We start from the raw sequence: 11,759 nt of genomic DNA, 5'->3' as shown, positions 1-11,759 counted from the left end.
CAGCGGTTCCTTGCTCCCGAGGAACACGGGCGGCCTAGGTGAAGGCTTGGCGTTCGGTGGAGGCTCAGCACTCGATGCAAGGTGTGCGCGCGCAACCGGGGCCCACAGAGGCGGTTGGGCCAGCCAGGAGCGCAGAAGCACAGGAAAAGGCCCCTACCTAAGGCGCAAGGTAGGAGCAGGAGTACACGAGGCCGCCAGGAAGAGGGCGAGGGTAGGAAAGGACCTAAGGCCCCGAATTCAAAGGTGGCAGGGGGGTTAAGGGCGGTAGGGGATGCCGCAGTTATGAGATAGAGCCGAGAAGAGCAAAGCGGAGAGGGGCGACGGAAGGGCAAGCCGGGAGTTCAGGAAACCAGGTACGCGGTGGCTGGCGCTCCACGTCCGGAGATGTCGACCGTAAGGACCATCCATCCCGTTGCCACGCTGGGTCATTATGGATGGCCAGGTAACGCGGACAGGTATACTTACCTTGCGAATGAAGGGTTTAACACCAAGGATTGGTTGTTGAATACATATTGTCGAACAGACAAATACGGTTCAAATAAATGAAAATAAAAAATGGCACAAGCTAGTGATTAGCTATTAATATTTTAGATGTTCAACGAGACGTAACCCACCCGCCAAATGTTCGGTGTAAGATTTATTGTGGCTGTCACCGAGAATATCTGTATATAATTATGTGAATATTTTCTAGATATATCAAAATGAGTCTAGCGTACTCCAAGTTATCTATAAGCTATATGCTATATATATATATATATATATATATATATATATATAGCATAAATCTACAGTGATTAATACAGCAGTATTACAGCGGTATTTTCCCACGTTTGAATGGGATTATTTAATTACCTTCATTCATTTCAGTAATGACGTTCTCTGGCAGTAAATGCATCGACGAGTATTATGCATAGGGGATACGTACGATAAACGTATTTTCTATAAATAATTATTCAGATTGTGCGTTTCCATTATTCTCATTCGTTATTATTGGGATGAGACGTGAACGACAGCATAATGTACTAGCGTTGGTTAGGACACGCTACGAACGAACAACGTTCTCTATTGCTTCTATTATTTTCGTTTCTGTATTACAATACTGCTCGGTGTAATTTTAACATACTTGTAACAATTATGAAAATGTTTATCTCCGTCTCGTGTACGTCTAACACGCTTTGTCTAGAACTGCGTTAAGTGACGACGTTGCCAACAGAACAATAAATATATTTTTTTCAAAAATATACAATAGACAATCGATCAAATTTATTTAAAAATAATTATAAATCTATAAACCTATCCCGAGATATTATTAAACTTAAGCAGAGAACGGAATATAAAGCCTACCAACATAAGCGGTTCAATTAAAAAATGGACACCGAATACAAAAAAAAAAAAAAGGAATAATGAGTAGTTCGGATCTACATGAGTTTCATGAAGGGAATGACATGATACTATAAATGCGAAAAGGTTCTTATTTAAGCTAAGGTAGCTCTGTGCTACTTGAGTTTTCCATGCCCATCTACGATAATGGGTAATAAATAGATCAGCTTATCGTACCACAAATGATGATGATGATCTCGATTTTTAGAACATATTTACGTACCACACACAAGTCGGGACGGTTATAATCTAATAGCTTGCTCTGCAATTCAAGTTCGTGTGCAATGCAAGTAATTCTTAAATGAAAACATTTCTTAGTATTTTAAGGTACCAAGTTTTTTTTTAGTTTACAGAATGTCTTAGTGACGTTTTTAGTTTTGTAACATTATTATTATTATTATTATTACAAGCTTCGAATATTTAGGAAACTCTTTTTTTTTTTTTTTAAATATTTCGTCTTGTACGCTGCATATTGTGCTTGAGAAAGCCGGCTTTCAGCGTTAAGTGGAGTGTATATACGTTCGGATTCGAATTTAGGTTACCGCGTGTTGAGTAGAAAAGCGCACGGGGACTGTACTGTCTCACTAGAATAGGTTTAACCGGTAACTGGTGGAACAAGTTACACATAAATAAACGATTGTTTACGTAACCTGACGGCCTTATCATGGTGGCATTGAATGGCGGATATACATAAAGGCAGTCATACACGCACATCTGAAAACGACAATCGCTCGCGTGTATTTCGGATAAAGTACTACCATAAGAAAGTTGATATTAACAGGGCTTTCATGTCCGCGTTGGGGATTCCCTTTTTAGCGAAGATAATCACATCTGAAATCCCTCTTTACTGGAGATCGTCGCGTTTAAATGTGGCACGAAAATTCGTCACAGTCACGCCGATCATACGCGTGCACCAGCATTTACACCGAGAATTCGGAATCCACAACAGTGACGAAATGTCACCTATATAAATGGTTTCGGGACCAAAACGAGCTAATTATTATATCCCTTTTTTCAACAATAATTGTCTTTGGATCTGTAGTAGGGAAACGCTATGATTACAGACGTTCTGCTAGTGTCATTGAGGGATACGTTTAAATTTAGCTAATCGACATGCGTTGGCCCCACCCAATTGTTCTGATAAAGCACCCAGTATTTTAGATGTTTAGTGGTAATAAAATCGAGAGCAAATACTCGCCTTGTAACATTTATAAGATAATTATAATAATTATATAAAATTATACAGACCTACAGTTCCTATCTGTACTTAAAGTAAGCTTTATTATAATGTGGTAACAGAAAGGAATCGCAAAAAGTAGGTTCGTTGTACTAACAATTTTTTCGAGCAATAACTACATTTGTCTCGACTTTGATTAGCGGTCCAGCGAGGAAAGTTACTAATTAACTATAATTTGCCCTTTTCAGTTGTATCTTAAGTTGCTTTTATTGTCCCTGATAGATTGCGCGTCCGTTTTAGTGCGCAAGTCTGTAACGGTTAGTTAGCTCCCGTTTTACAAGTAAAGAAATGAGAATTTGAATAACGCGTTTATAATGAAAATACAGTGCAATAAAATGCAAATCTCTATCCTCTTGACACAAGTTGCGGCGCTCTATGATTGGTGGATTCATATTCACGGCACACAGGCTGATTCATATCGTGTCTGGGAAAAAACAAACTATAACTTAGTGAGTACTTCATCAGTCCCATAAAGACGAAGCTCATCAAAATTTCTACTTTTTGGAAGAAGCCATATAGAGGGAGCGGTGTATATAGAAACTGCGCGGTTATGAGGTCGAGGCTTCCGTAACAGCATCCAAACGATTTTTGAGCTAAAAGTTGTGAGGCACTTAAAAAAGATGGAAAGTTAAGCGATTAGTTGCAATTAACAATAATAGTAGTAACAAAAACCTGCGTTTCACATTTTCATCTATGACAAAGTAACCATCTATGTGTGAGTCCAAGTCACGTGAATCAGGTTAGACACGTCTCCAGTGGTAATAAATTTAGGCAAATGAAAACAATCTATATTTGAAGCACACTCGGCACGTTTCTTGCTAGAAGGGTCCATCAACCGCTTAGAGCAATGTGTAACTTAAGAACTATTGGACGTTTTTATTTACCAGCGTATATACGCAGACACCCACCCTGTAACAAATTTGATGCAAGCGCAAATAAAGCCATAAGATGGCAAAAATTGAAGAACGAGCTCGATTTAAACTAACTAAGATTTAACCAATGTCGCACAGACGCAAACTAATGCTATTTCTACATGACAGAAGTGCAAATTCAATGGCCCTATATAACCTACTCAAGAAATCGTCTGAAGCAGTACTTAAAAGCAATACCGGACGTTGGATTTAAAATTTTAAGACAATGGTTTAATGATCTGGATCCGTCTGGCATTATGCGCAAGCGTCTTGAGTTATCAGAAGCAATAACAGCCGTGTACCACTTTTTATATCGAAAGAGTATTTCCAGATGTCAAGATATGCCACCGAAAAATGCAAGTTCTTTAGAACAAAGTGGGACAAAAAAACAATAAGGTATAGACGTATTTATCGCAGACCTTGAAACTTAACTAAAGCAGTTCTACCTGCAATGTAAGGCGTGAAAAAATAGGCAAATAGGCAGTGCCTCGAATCTAAATTTTGGACCTGCCCACTCTAAAGGTACACCCAAGGTGTCGTATACAGACATTAATCTAACAGCGCTCCCTCTGCGATCTTAAATCTAACAGCAAATAAATATAGTCTGTAAACATTTACCGCCGACTCTATATCGTATTCTGTCACATACGAAGCTGAGTTGGTTATTAATTGGATGTTTATGATAATCAACCCCAATTCTCAGACTTCTGGTTTACCACAAAAAAACTCTATTATCTTTTAAAAAAAAAAAGCTATTCTTGTATTTTAAGCTGTACTGTAAGAAAACGGTTGAGCACGCTGATAATTTTTTTGGTACCACTTATCCGGAAAAATGCTATCTCTCCCTGCGATGGCAAATTATCCATAGTAACTGAATTCTAGAACTAGGTGGAATAGGAACCGTATAAAAAAAGCATACTAACTATCCGTTATTTTTAGATTCGTATGTAACTTTAAGTGAGAAGTGATCGCATATATTTTTATTTCTACATGGAAATTCGTTTTATAAAAAAAATCAACGCCAAACATAGATATACTACGATATTTATTGCGATAATGAATTGCATTAGTATTCTTTAGATTACGCTATCTCGGGTCTTTTCATCCTCCTTCTATTTCTAGTCATTGTCCATACTATGAGCTGACGCATGTATTTTGGATTTCAGTATGCCTTGCATGCGTTTGGCACGTTGTCCGGTGCATAACAAAATAAACCTTTAATGGCTGTTTCCTGCATACATATCTCAATGTTAGATCTGAAGTTCGATATTTTAATGCTATGGCGCTACGCAGCGGCCACGACATGTCCACAATGAAGCTAGAATCCTACAGCCATTTGGCTTTTAGCTTCCCGGCTATATCACTAACTTATATGTGCCGTTTTCCTGCGTTTCGTTGCCCGTCTAGCTACCTATTTACCTCCGAGATGGATAGCGCTATTCTTTGATCCTTGCGCGCATGTCGTATAATGCTGCTTATCCATAATAGTAGCGACGATCGTTTTGGCTGACCTAGTATTCTCCCTTACCTTTTTCGACATCTGTGTTCCTACCTACGGCCCATCTAGGCCGTCTGTGTTTCACCCGGCAAGTTCCATCGAACAGCAGCCAGTGAACCTATCGCTCGACTTTCTCACCAAACCCACCTACGTAACCCTGCTCAGCTCTCCTGAGCTCCCCAAGCTCCGACGTCCGTCGACGGAAACCCCTCCGATAGTAGCTGCTGTGGCCGTAGCGAGCGAATATCTATATCACATAACATCTATCAACGACACGGCGATGACCCCTCACCACCGCTACCCACGTTGATTCAGGTTGTCGCAAGTTGCCTCATGCACCGCAGACAGGCGCAGCCTCAGTGTCCACCATCTACAAGACTTCTGGCCGCCACGATTCGCATCGTACCGGTCGAAGGCGAGTTCGAGAGAAGAGGATGGGGGTTAAGTTCGGTATTGGTCAGCCAGGATCGCTGCTGTTGCTATTGGTGATGCCGTCTACGTTGCTTCGAGACTCTGCTTGCCGCGTCGTCGGGGTTTACGAGAGGGCACTAGCCGACGTAGGGTAGATGCGTAGAAGGCCAGCCTGGTGGGAAAAGTAGCAGCGTGAGAGAGGGAGGAGGAGGTATCAAACAAATACATATCAACAGCCTTCTCGTTTCGATCGCTGCTCTCCGACCCGATGGTCTCCTGAAGCAGTGCAAAATAGGGATTCAACGATGCCGTTGTTTGGGTGTGTTGAAAAAGGACGAGCGGAAAAATATATTATATATATTAGGGAGGTTGGTTCCACTAGATGTCTATCGTTGTGTGAGCGACGTACTCATGCTGCTATCTCTTTGTGGATATATTTTTAAATTAACTAAGTATAATAAATATAATCTAAGTTCTTAAGGAAAGTGAATAAGGGCGTGTACCGGAATTAGAGTTTTGTAGAAAACTATGATCAACTGAAATGAATATCCGTGGTATTTTTTTATCGGAAAGTCGAAAATGCATGTATTTAAACTGAATTGAGGCATGCTTTTATGGTTCTACTTGTCATTTTATTTACCGGAAAACGGCAAAGGTCTAAAACATAGCAAAAGGAAGATAATTCAAAGGCCAAGATTCGACATTTCAAACCGCATCAGCTACGATGTCTAATTATATAACAGTTGTAACTTAATTGTAAATAAATACTGGCTCACTTAACATTGTGCAAGTTGTGCAGTATAGCAGCCAATCGACTATACAGAAATTAGCAGAGCAATTACTGATACTGCTTGCAAGCATTCACCAATATATGATAAAAGACTGACTATTTAACTTTTTCTATATTAAAAAAGCTATTTGCGTATGAGCCAAGCACCAAACCGATTAAAGTTTCACGAAGTGTGCGATCATCTGAAACGTCATTCTTCAAATCTTCTTGAGGATTTTATTATGGTTCGTATTGACTTACACCCTTCACTATGCGCCTTTTTCCAAAAAGGTCCAAAGACCTTATCAGGCACTATCGCAATAAAAGGACAGCAGTTCATCAAAACCGTAGCCTTGAATTAATTATATTCGCTGATAAGTACGTTTTGACGGCGTTTATATAAGGATGCATAGACGAAGCACATCTGCTTTGTATATACATCCGTCTTTGTACACACACTTATTGAAACATCACATTGCATCGGTACTAATTGGTTCTAAGCCTAAGCGAGCTCTAGGAAAAAGCTTCACCGGGCATCAATGATGCAAAAAAGATTGCTCTGTATCTGACCTTCATCAGCTGCCTTCCTTTCACAATGTAAACCAATCCTAAAAACAAATGTAAACCTCGTAATGTAGTGGCCAGGTAAGTAGTCTGCTGACGTAATATGAACGAATGAGCTCGTCTGACTTCTTTCTAGCACCGTATAGACAAGTGCCGCACGACAAAAGTATAAACTATGTCTTTATAGATGGCGACATAAAGGGAATGAGTAATTTTGTTGAACACCATACACATAGAAGCAACCAAACTGGGCTTTCCTATTTACCAGCAGAAAGTGGAGGCCTTTAAAAAACAGGTACCAACGTATTCAGTTATGTTGTGCAGAGAACATGTAACACCAAATCTGAAGTTAAGCTTCGAAACCGGTTGTAGAAAAATACATGGTTTTCAGCTTCATGCTGAAAGGGTTCGCGAGCCGTCTGAACCAATACTCTAACGAAGAAGTGTTATAGATTTTTATTTAACGATTTGTTTAATTCTGATTGAATTGTCAACAGAATAAAAGATGCAAAACTTGTTACTTATTTCTTTTATCGATGTTGTTGAATGCCACAAACAATTTATATATATGTATATATGACTTGAGAAAGATACGTTACTCTCATATTACTGTATGTGTTCTTTCGATCGGCATTCTATTAGGGTACAGCACGATCGATTCGTGATATTTTGAGCCGAAGCATATTTCGAAGCACCGCAAGTTGTCTTTCGAAGAAATCAACTAACGCGTCATCATTTACTGTAAATAATTACTATTTGTTTATATATACAAAGCTTGAGCAGAATTTATGTTGAATTGTATCTCACCGTTACAGGTACCTATCCCTGAAATGGGCAAGACGCCCATTTGCCACTCTACCGAATTTGGCTAGAACGAGTGACATCTGAATTTTTGCTGCGACAAGGGACGAAAGAAAGACGCGGAACGAATCTAGATTTTGAGATTTACCCTTCTAATCGAACAATCAGTTTGCGTTTTCAAACTGAACCAAAGTCTATTGCAAACAAATGGTACTTTAAAAGATAGATTTCGTTTCGAAACGCCACAAATTGATCGTGGTTTCTGTTAATCAGAATAATTACTATGATTCTATATATGTGCTCAATCAAAGTGACTTAGCACAATACAATAAAAAGCGACGAAGTGTGGATCGCTAATCGGCATTTTTTCGAATCTTTCGATCGAACAAACGTCGCCATGGATACGAGGCCATTCCTGATCCGCAATTCAGCATTGACATGTTGCACCTGTGTCGTCTAACAATATAGTGATCGCTGTTTTTATTTTTAAAAATGCTTTTTATAAAAAAAAAACAAAAAATGCATATCTGTTTCATATGTCTCGTGCACGCAACCATCCTTAGAAAAAAAGCACATTTCAGTCATCTTTAAGATACGTTTTTGTAACCTTTCGCCTTTTTGTATACTAGAGCTCTAGTTGTCTTCCCATGCTGGTCAACTTGGGAAGAGCTGTTACACATTTTTTCATTTTTGTTTAATATTCTTTATCGATAACTTAATTATTTTTGCTGCTTCTCTAACTAATCACGGGGCATTCTCTGCTCGAGAGTTGTCTTTTAGTTAGAGTGACTCTGTCAGTTATTACATTTCTTCTAGGCACTCTTTGCTTCGTCTTAACTTCTTATCGTTAATTTAACTTAATTTATCGTACTTGTCTTATAATTTTAGTGGCTTTTTACTATCATAATACCTAATCCCGGGATGCATTTACGTTTGCGCTTCCTTCACAGGCTCAATAGGCCAGCTTGTGATAATCGCAGATTTTCGTTTTTTTTTCCTACTCGGGGGCTCTACTCCTGTATGTGTATAAGATAAAGAAATCGCAATAAAAGAGCTGATGAGGAAAACAATTAAGTTAAGCACACCGACGTATATCACTGCACCATTTCAATGTCCACAAGAACTACTACAGTACATTAAACGGCCAGATTATTTCTTGATCTTTTATATTTCTTCTATTAAGTGCTTAATGAACATTTGATCTATCAACCAAAGTTTTCTGTGTAATAATTTACTTTCAGTTAACTTTTAACTGCGTTTAGAGTAAACGCGGAATACTTTTCCTAACCTAATAGAATATCTCTTTGTCCACAGTGTGACAATTGTTTGTTCGCGAACTGTTTGTTCTTACACGGGGTCTCCTGTCGTCCACCAAGTCATTTCTCAATATATATGCATTACTGTTCTTACAGCATACCCGTGTTTATGACATAAGCAGTGATTTGGATATACAGAGTCAAAATGTAAATTAGTTTCAATAGAATTTTTTACGAATCACAGGCCTCGAAGGCCCAGAATACAATATGATCAATACTGCATACCATTTGATGCTGTTGCGACACGCCATGTATACGTACATATGATCTGATTTAAAATTTTGCGGTACAGACCAAAACCGCGACTAGTAAACGCACCGGTGACATCAGAAATCGTGTTATGAATGATGGCTACGTTCTTCTTCAACGAAGAACAAAAGCATAGCATATTACCCAAGTGTACAGAGCAGTGCTATACTCAAACCTCGGTATCTTCGAAGAAGAGCTATAGATTATGCTAAAAAATCTATTGTTTTATCCTATTAGCATAGCAGCTATTATTTTACTATTTAACTTCTAAATCAAGTATTGCACAATCGTTTCTCTATTACATTTATTTGCTTCATTAACTAAACTGTACATTTTTCTATAAACATTGCCACGTAACAACGCATCTCAACGGTTTTTTCCACAGGTGAACCTCACATTGAAGCTGTTTTTACACACCACCTCGCCTCAAAAAACTCGTACATTTTCAGCCTCAGTGTCATGGATAAACCCAACCTGTTGGTAAGAACTGATTTGAAACCAGAATCGGACATTCTGCTGCAAGCAATACACATGCTTATTTTGCTTGACGTTTCGTTCACCCTATTCCAATAACATTTTGCGCTTTGCTTTACCATACGCATGCTAAATAGGCTTGGAACGAATCCCGGCACAATGTCACTTGGTCATCTTCAACATTACAAACTTTCTGAACTCTACTGTACGATCACCCGTCACGGCATTGACACGTTAATCTTGGACACGTTATGTCTTCAGCCAAGACCTCGACCTAAAGAACCTAAGAACTGTATCTCTGCTATCAACATTTAACCCTGTCTTAACTACGGACGCCAACGGTAAATGACAATAATCAACCCCACTCTAACCAGGACAAACGGTCACTTCTTCACGAGTCTTCGTCGTAGCAGCTTAGAACGGAATCCTTCGGTTGCGACACAGCTGTTAGCGATCGGCGCTGGTGGCGCCATCCAACGGACATAGGTTGGAACTCACTTCAAGTTGTGACACGCAAGTGTTTCCCGCATTGCGCCCGAACGGCAAAGGTTTTTTGGAGCTAGAACACACATTGAAAGCAGGCTGCAATAGAAAACCTGTAAAATTCTCTTAACTTTTATAAACTGCGCTTACTACGCTGGCCTCAAGGTATTATATTGCCCTTCGGTTTAGTAATTAGTTTTTGTTTCCCTCTTGTTAAAAAGCCCGCTAGGCTGACTGGTATTCCTCGGTAATTAATAGAAGCATTTAAGAGTCTTGATCTGACTCTTCATGGCAGACATTCAATTGTGAACATAAAATACGATGTTCCGGAAAAACCTCGATCGCCCTGTGCTGTTACTGTGGTTCGGAAAAAATACACGGTGGCACTAATAGCGCATCTTACCATTAAACTAAGAATAATAGCTTTACAACAAAAGTACTTTTCCATGACATGTTGTTTTGTATGAGTGAATGCTTTTCGAAACCCTCAAGCATCAGGTGTAATATGCAGTTAGGGAACTGGAAACCCTACGATAGTAGACGCGAAAACAAAGCTGGAGTATTTTTAAAACACTAGTGATCTTATTGGAAGAACTCTTTAAGCGAATCTCAAACTCATATAATGTCCTTCGTTTTACCCTAAATTTTACCTGCTGATCAACATAGAACGCCTGATCTGAACGCGTCGAGCGTTTGATCACAGAATGCATCTCATACTTCATGATCTGAATACTATTGATACCTTAATATGTTTATTTTCGTGGGGCCGTGAGTTCAGTCGACGCTGCACGTGAGTAATCTATTTCTATGTACCCTGACGTGTACCCCTGAGTGAAGATTTCTTATGTACCGTATATACTTCTGAGTAATTTTGAAGAAAATCTGCTTGCTTTTATGTAGCCGTGTTTCGTCCTATTCATAATTCAAAATGTTTAGTACATCCGCCTTTGACGAATAATAAACGCTGATCGCTTTTGGATAGGTTAAGAAAGTCTGATATTTTTTTTAAAAAATTGGTATCTAGATGCCTAAGCACACTTAACTTTAGGCTGTCATAAAATAACGTATTAATTTTCGTTATGATTTCAGTTAGAAGTCAGTAATCTTTTCTTATACTAATCAGTACTATTGAATTTAAAAAAGTAAAAATCTACGCGAACTGAAGACCCATGTTAGTACGATTTGGAAATATTTCATGGCATTCGTAGCTCGACAATAGAGAACACGTCAGGTTTCTCGGTCCATACTTTTTCAATAAAAGTATCCTTTTATTCTGACATTACGAGAGCTTAAAAAGCAGTTTGTTAGAAACCATAAAAAAATGAACAGGCACAAATTGGCACAAGTCGATTTTTATTTGGAAAGAATATAAAAATTGTCCATGTACCGATTAATATTCGTCTGCGAGATCTAGATCAAGATTCTGCCTGTCCAACAATTTTTCTGTACCTTTTCTGTTCAAGTATCTGCTGTAATTTGTTGACTCGCTGAATAACGAACCTCTTCAGTCGCACCTTCATGTCGCGATGCCCTACATTCACCGACTTCTTTCTCCGATAGTTCTATGTCTGCGGTTTCTATTCGAGTTCGGTCTTTGTTGATATCTCTGCAAAGAATCTACTTTGACTAACACATCCCAGCTAAATCCATTCGCTTGCTACACGTG

At 39.0% G+C, this 11,759-nt stretch overlaps 1 protein-coding gene across 1 annotated transcript; it reads left to right on the top strand.

The window, feature by feature from the left end:
- Window positions 1-9,207: 9,207 nt before the first annotated feature.
- On the top strand, window positions 9,208-11,020 carry LOC111252655 (uncharacterized). The gene is made up of 3 exons (XM_086993476.1): window positions 9,208-9,315; window positions 9,522-9,616; window positions 9,748-11,020. Exons 1-3 carry the CDS (start codon window positions 9,232-9,234, stop codon window positions 9,923-9,925), a joined length of 357 nt encoding a protein of 118 aa, XP_086849602.1. The 5' UTR covers window positions 9,208-9,231; the 3' UTR covers window positions 9,926-11,020.
- The last annotated feature ends 739 nt before the right edge of the window (window positions 11,021-11,759 follow it).

Source organism: Varroa destructor, unplaced genomic scaffold, assembly GCF_002443255.2.
Source record: "Varroa destructor unplaced genomic scaffold, Vdes_3.0 BEIS01000006.1, whole genome shotgun sequence".
Taxonomy (NCBI): Eukaryota; Metazoa; Arthropoda; class Arachnida; order Mesostigmata; family Varroidae; genus Varroa; species Varroa destructor.
This window is presented reverse-complemented; position numbering and strand designations above follow the sequence as displayed.

Bases quoted from the DNA above. Each gene is read 5' to 3' on its own strand.
- LOC111252655 (XM_086993476.1), top strand. From the start codon at position 9,232: ATGATGGCTACGTTCTTCTTCAACGAAGAACAAAAGCATAGCATATTA. The intron at 9,316-9,521 runs GTATCTTCGAAG...TTTTTTCCACAG, and splicing joins AGTGCTATACTCAAACCTCG to GTGAACCTCACATTGAAGCT. The intron at 9,617-9,747 runs GTAAGAACTGAT...CATGCTAAATAG, and splicing joins TGGATAAACCCAACCTGTTG to GCTTGGAACGAATCCCGGCA.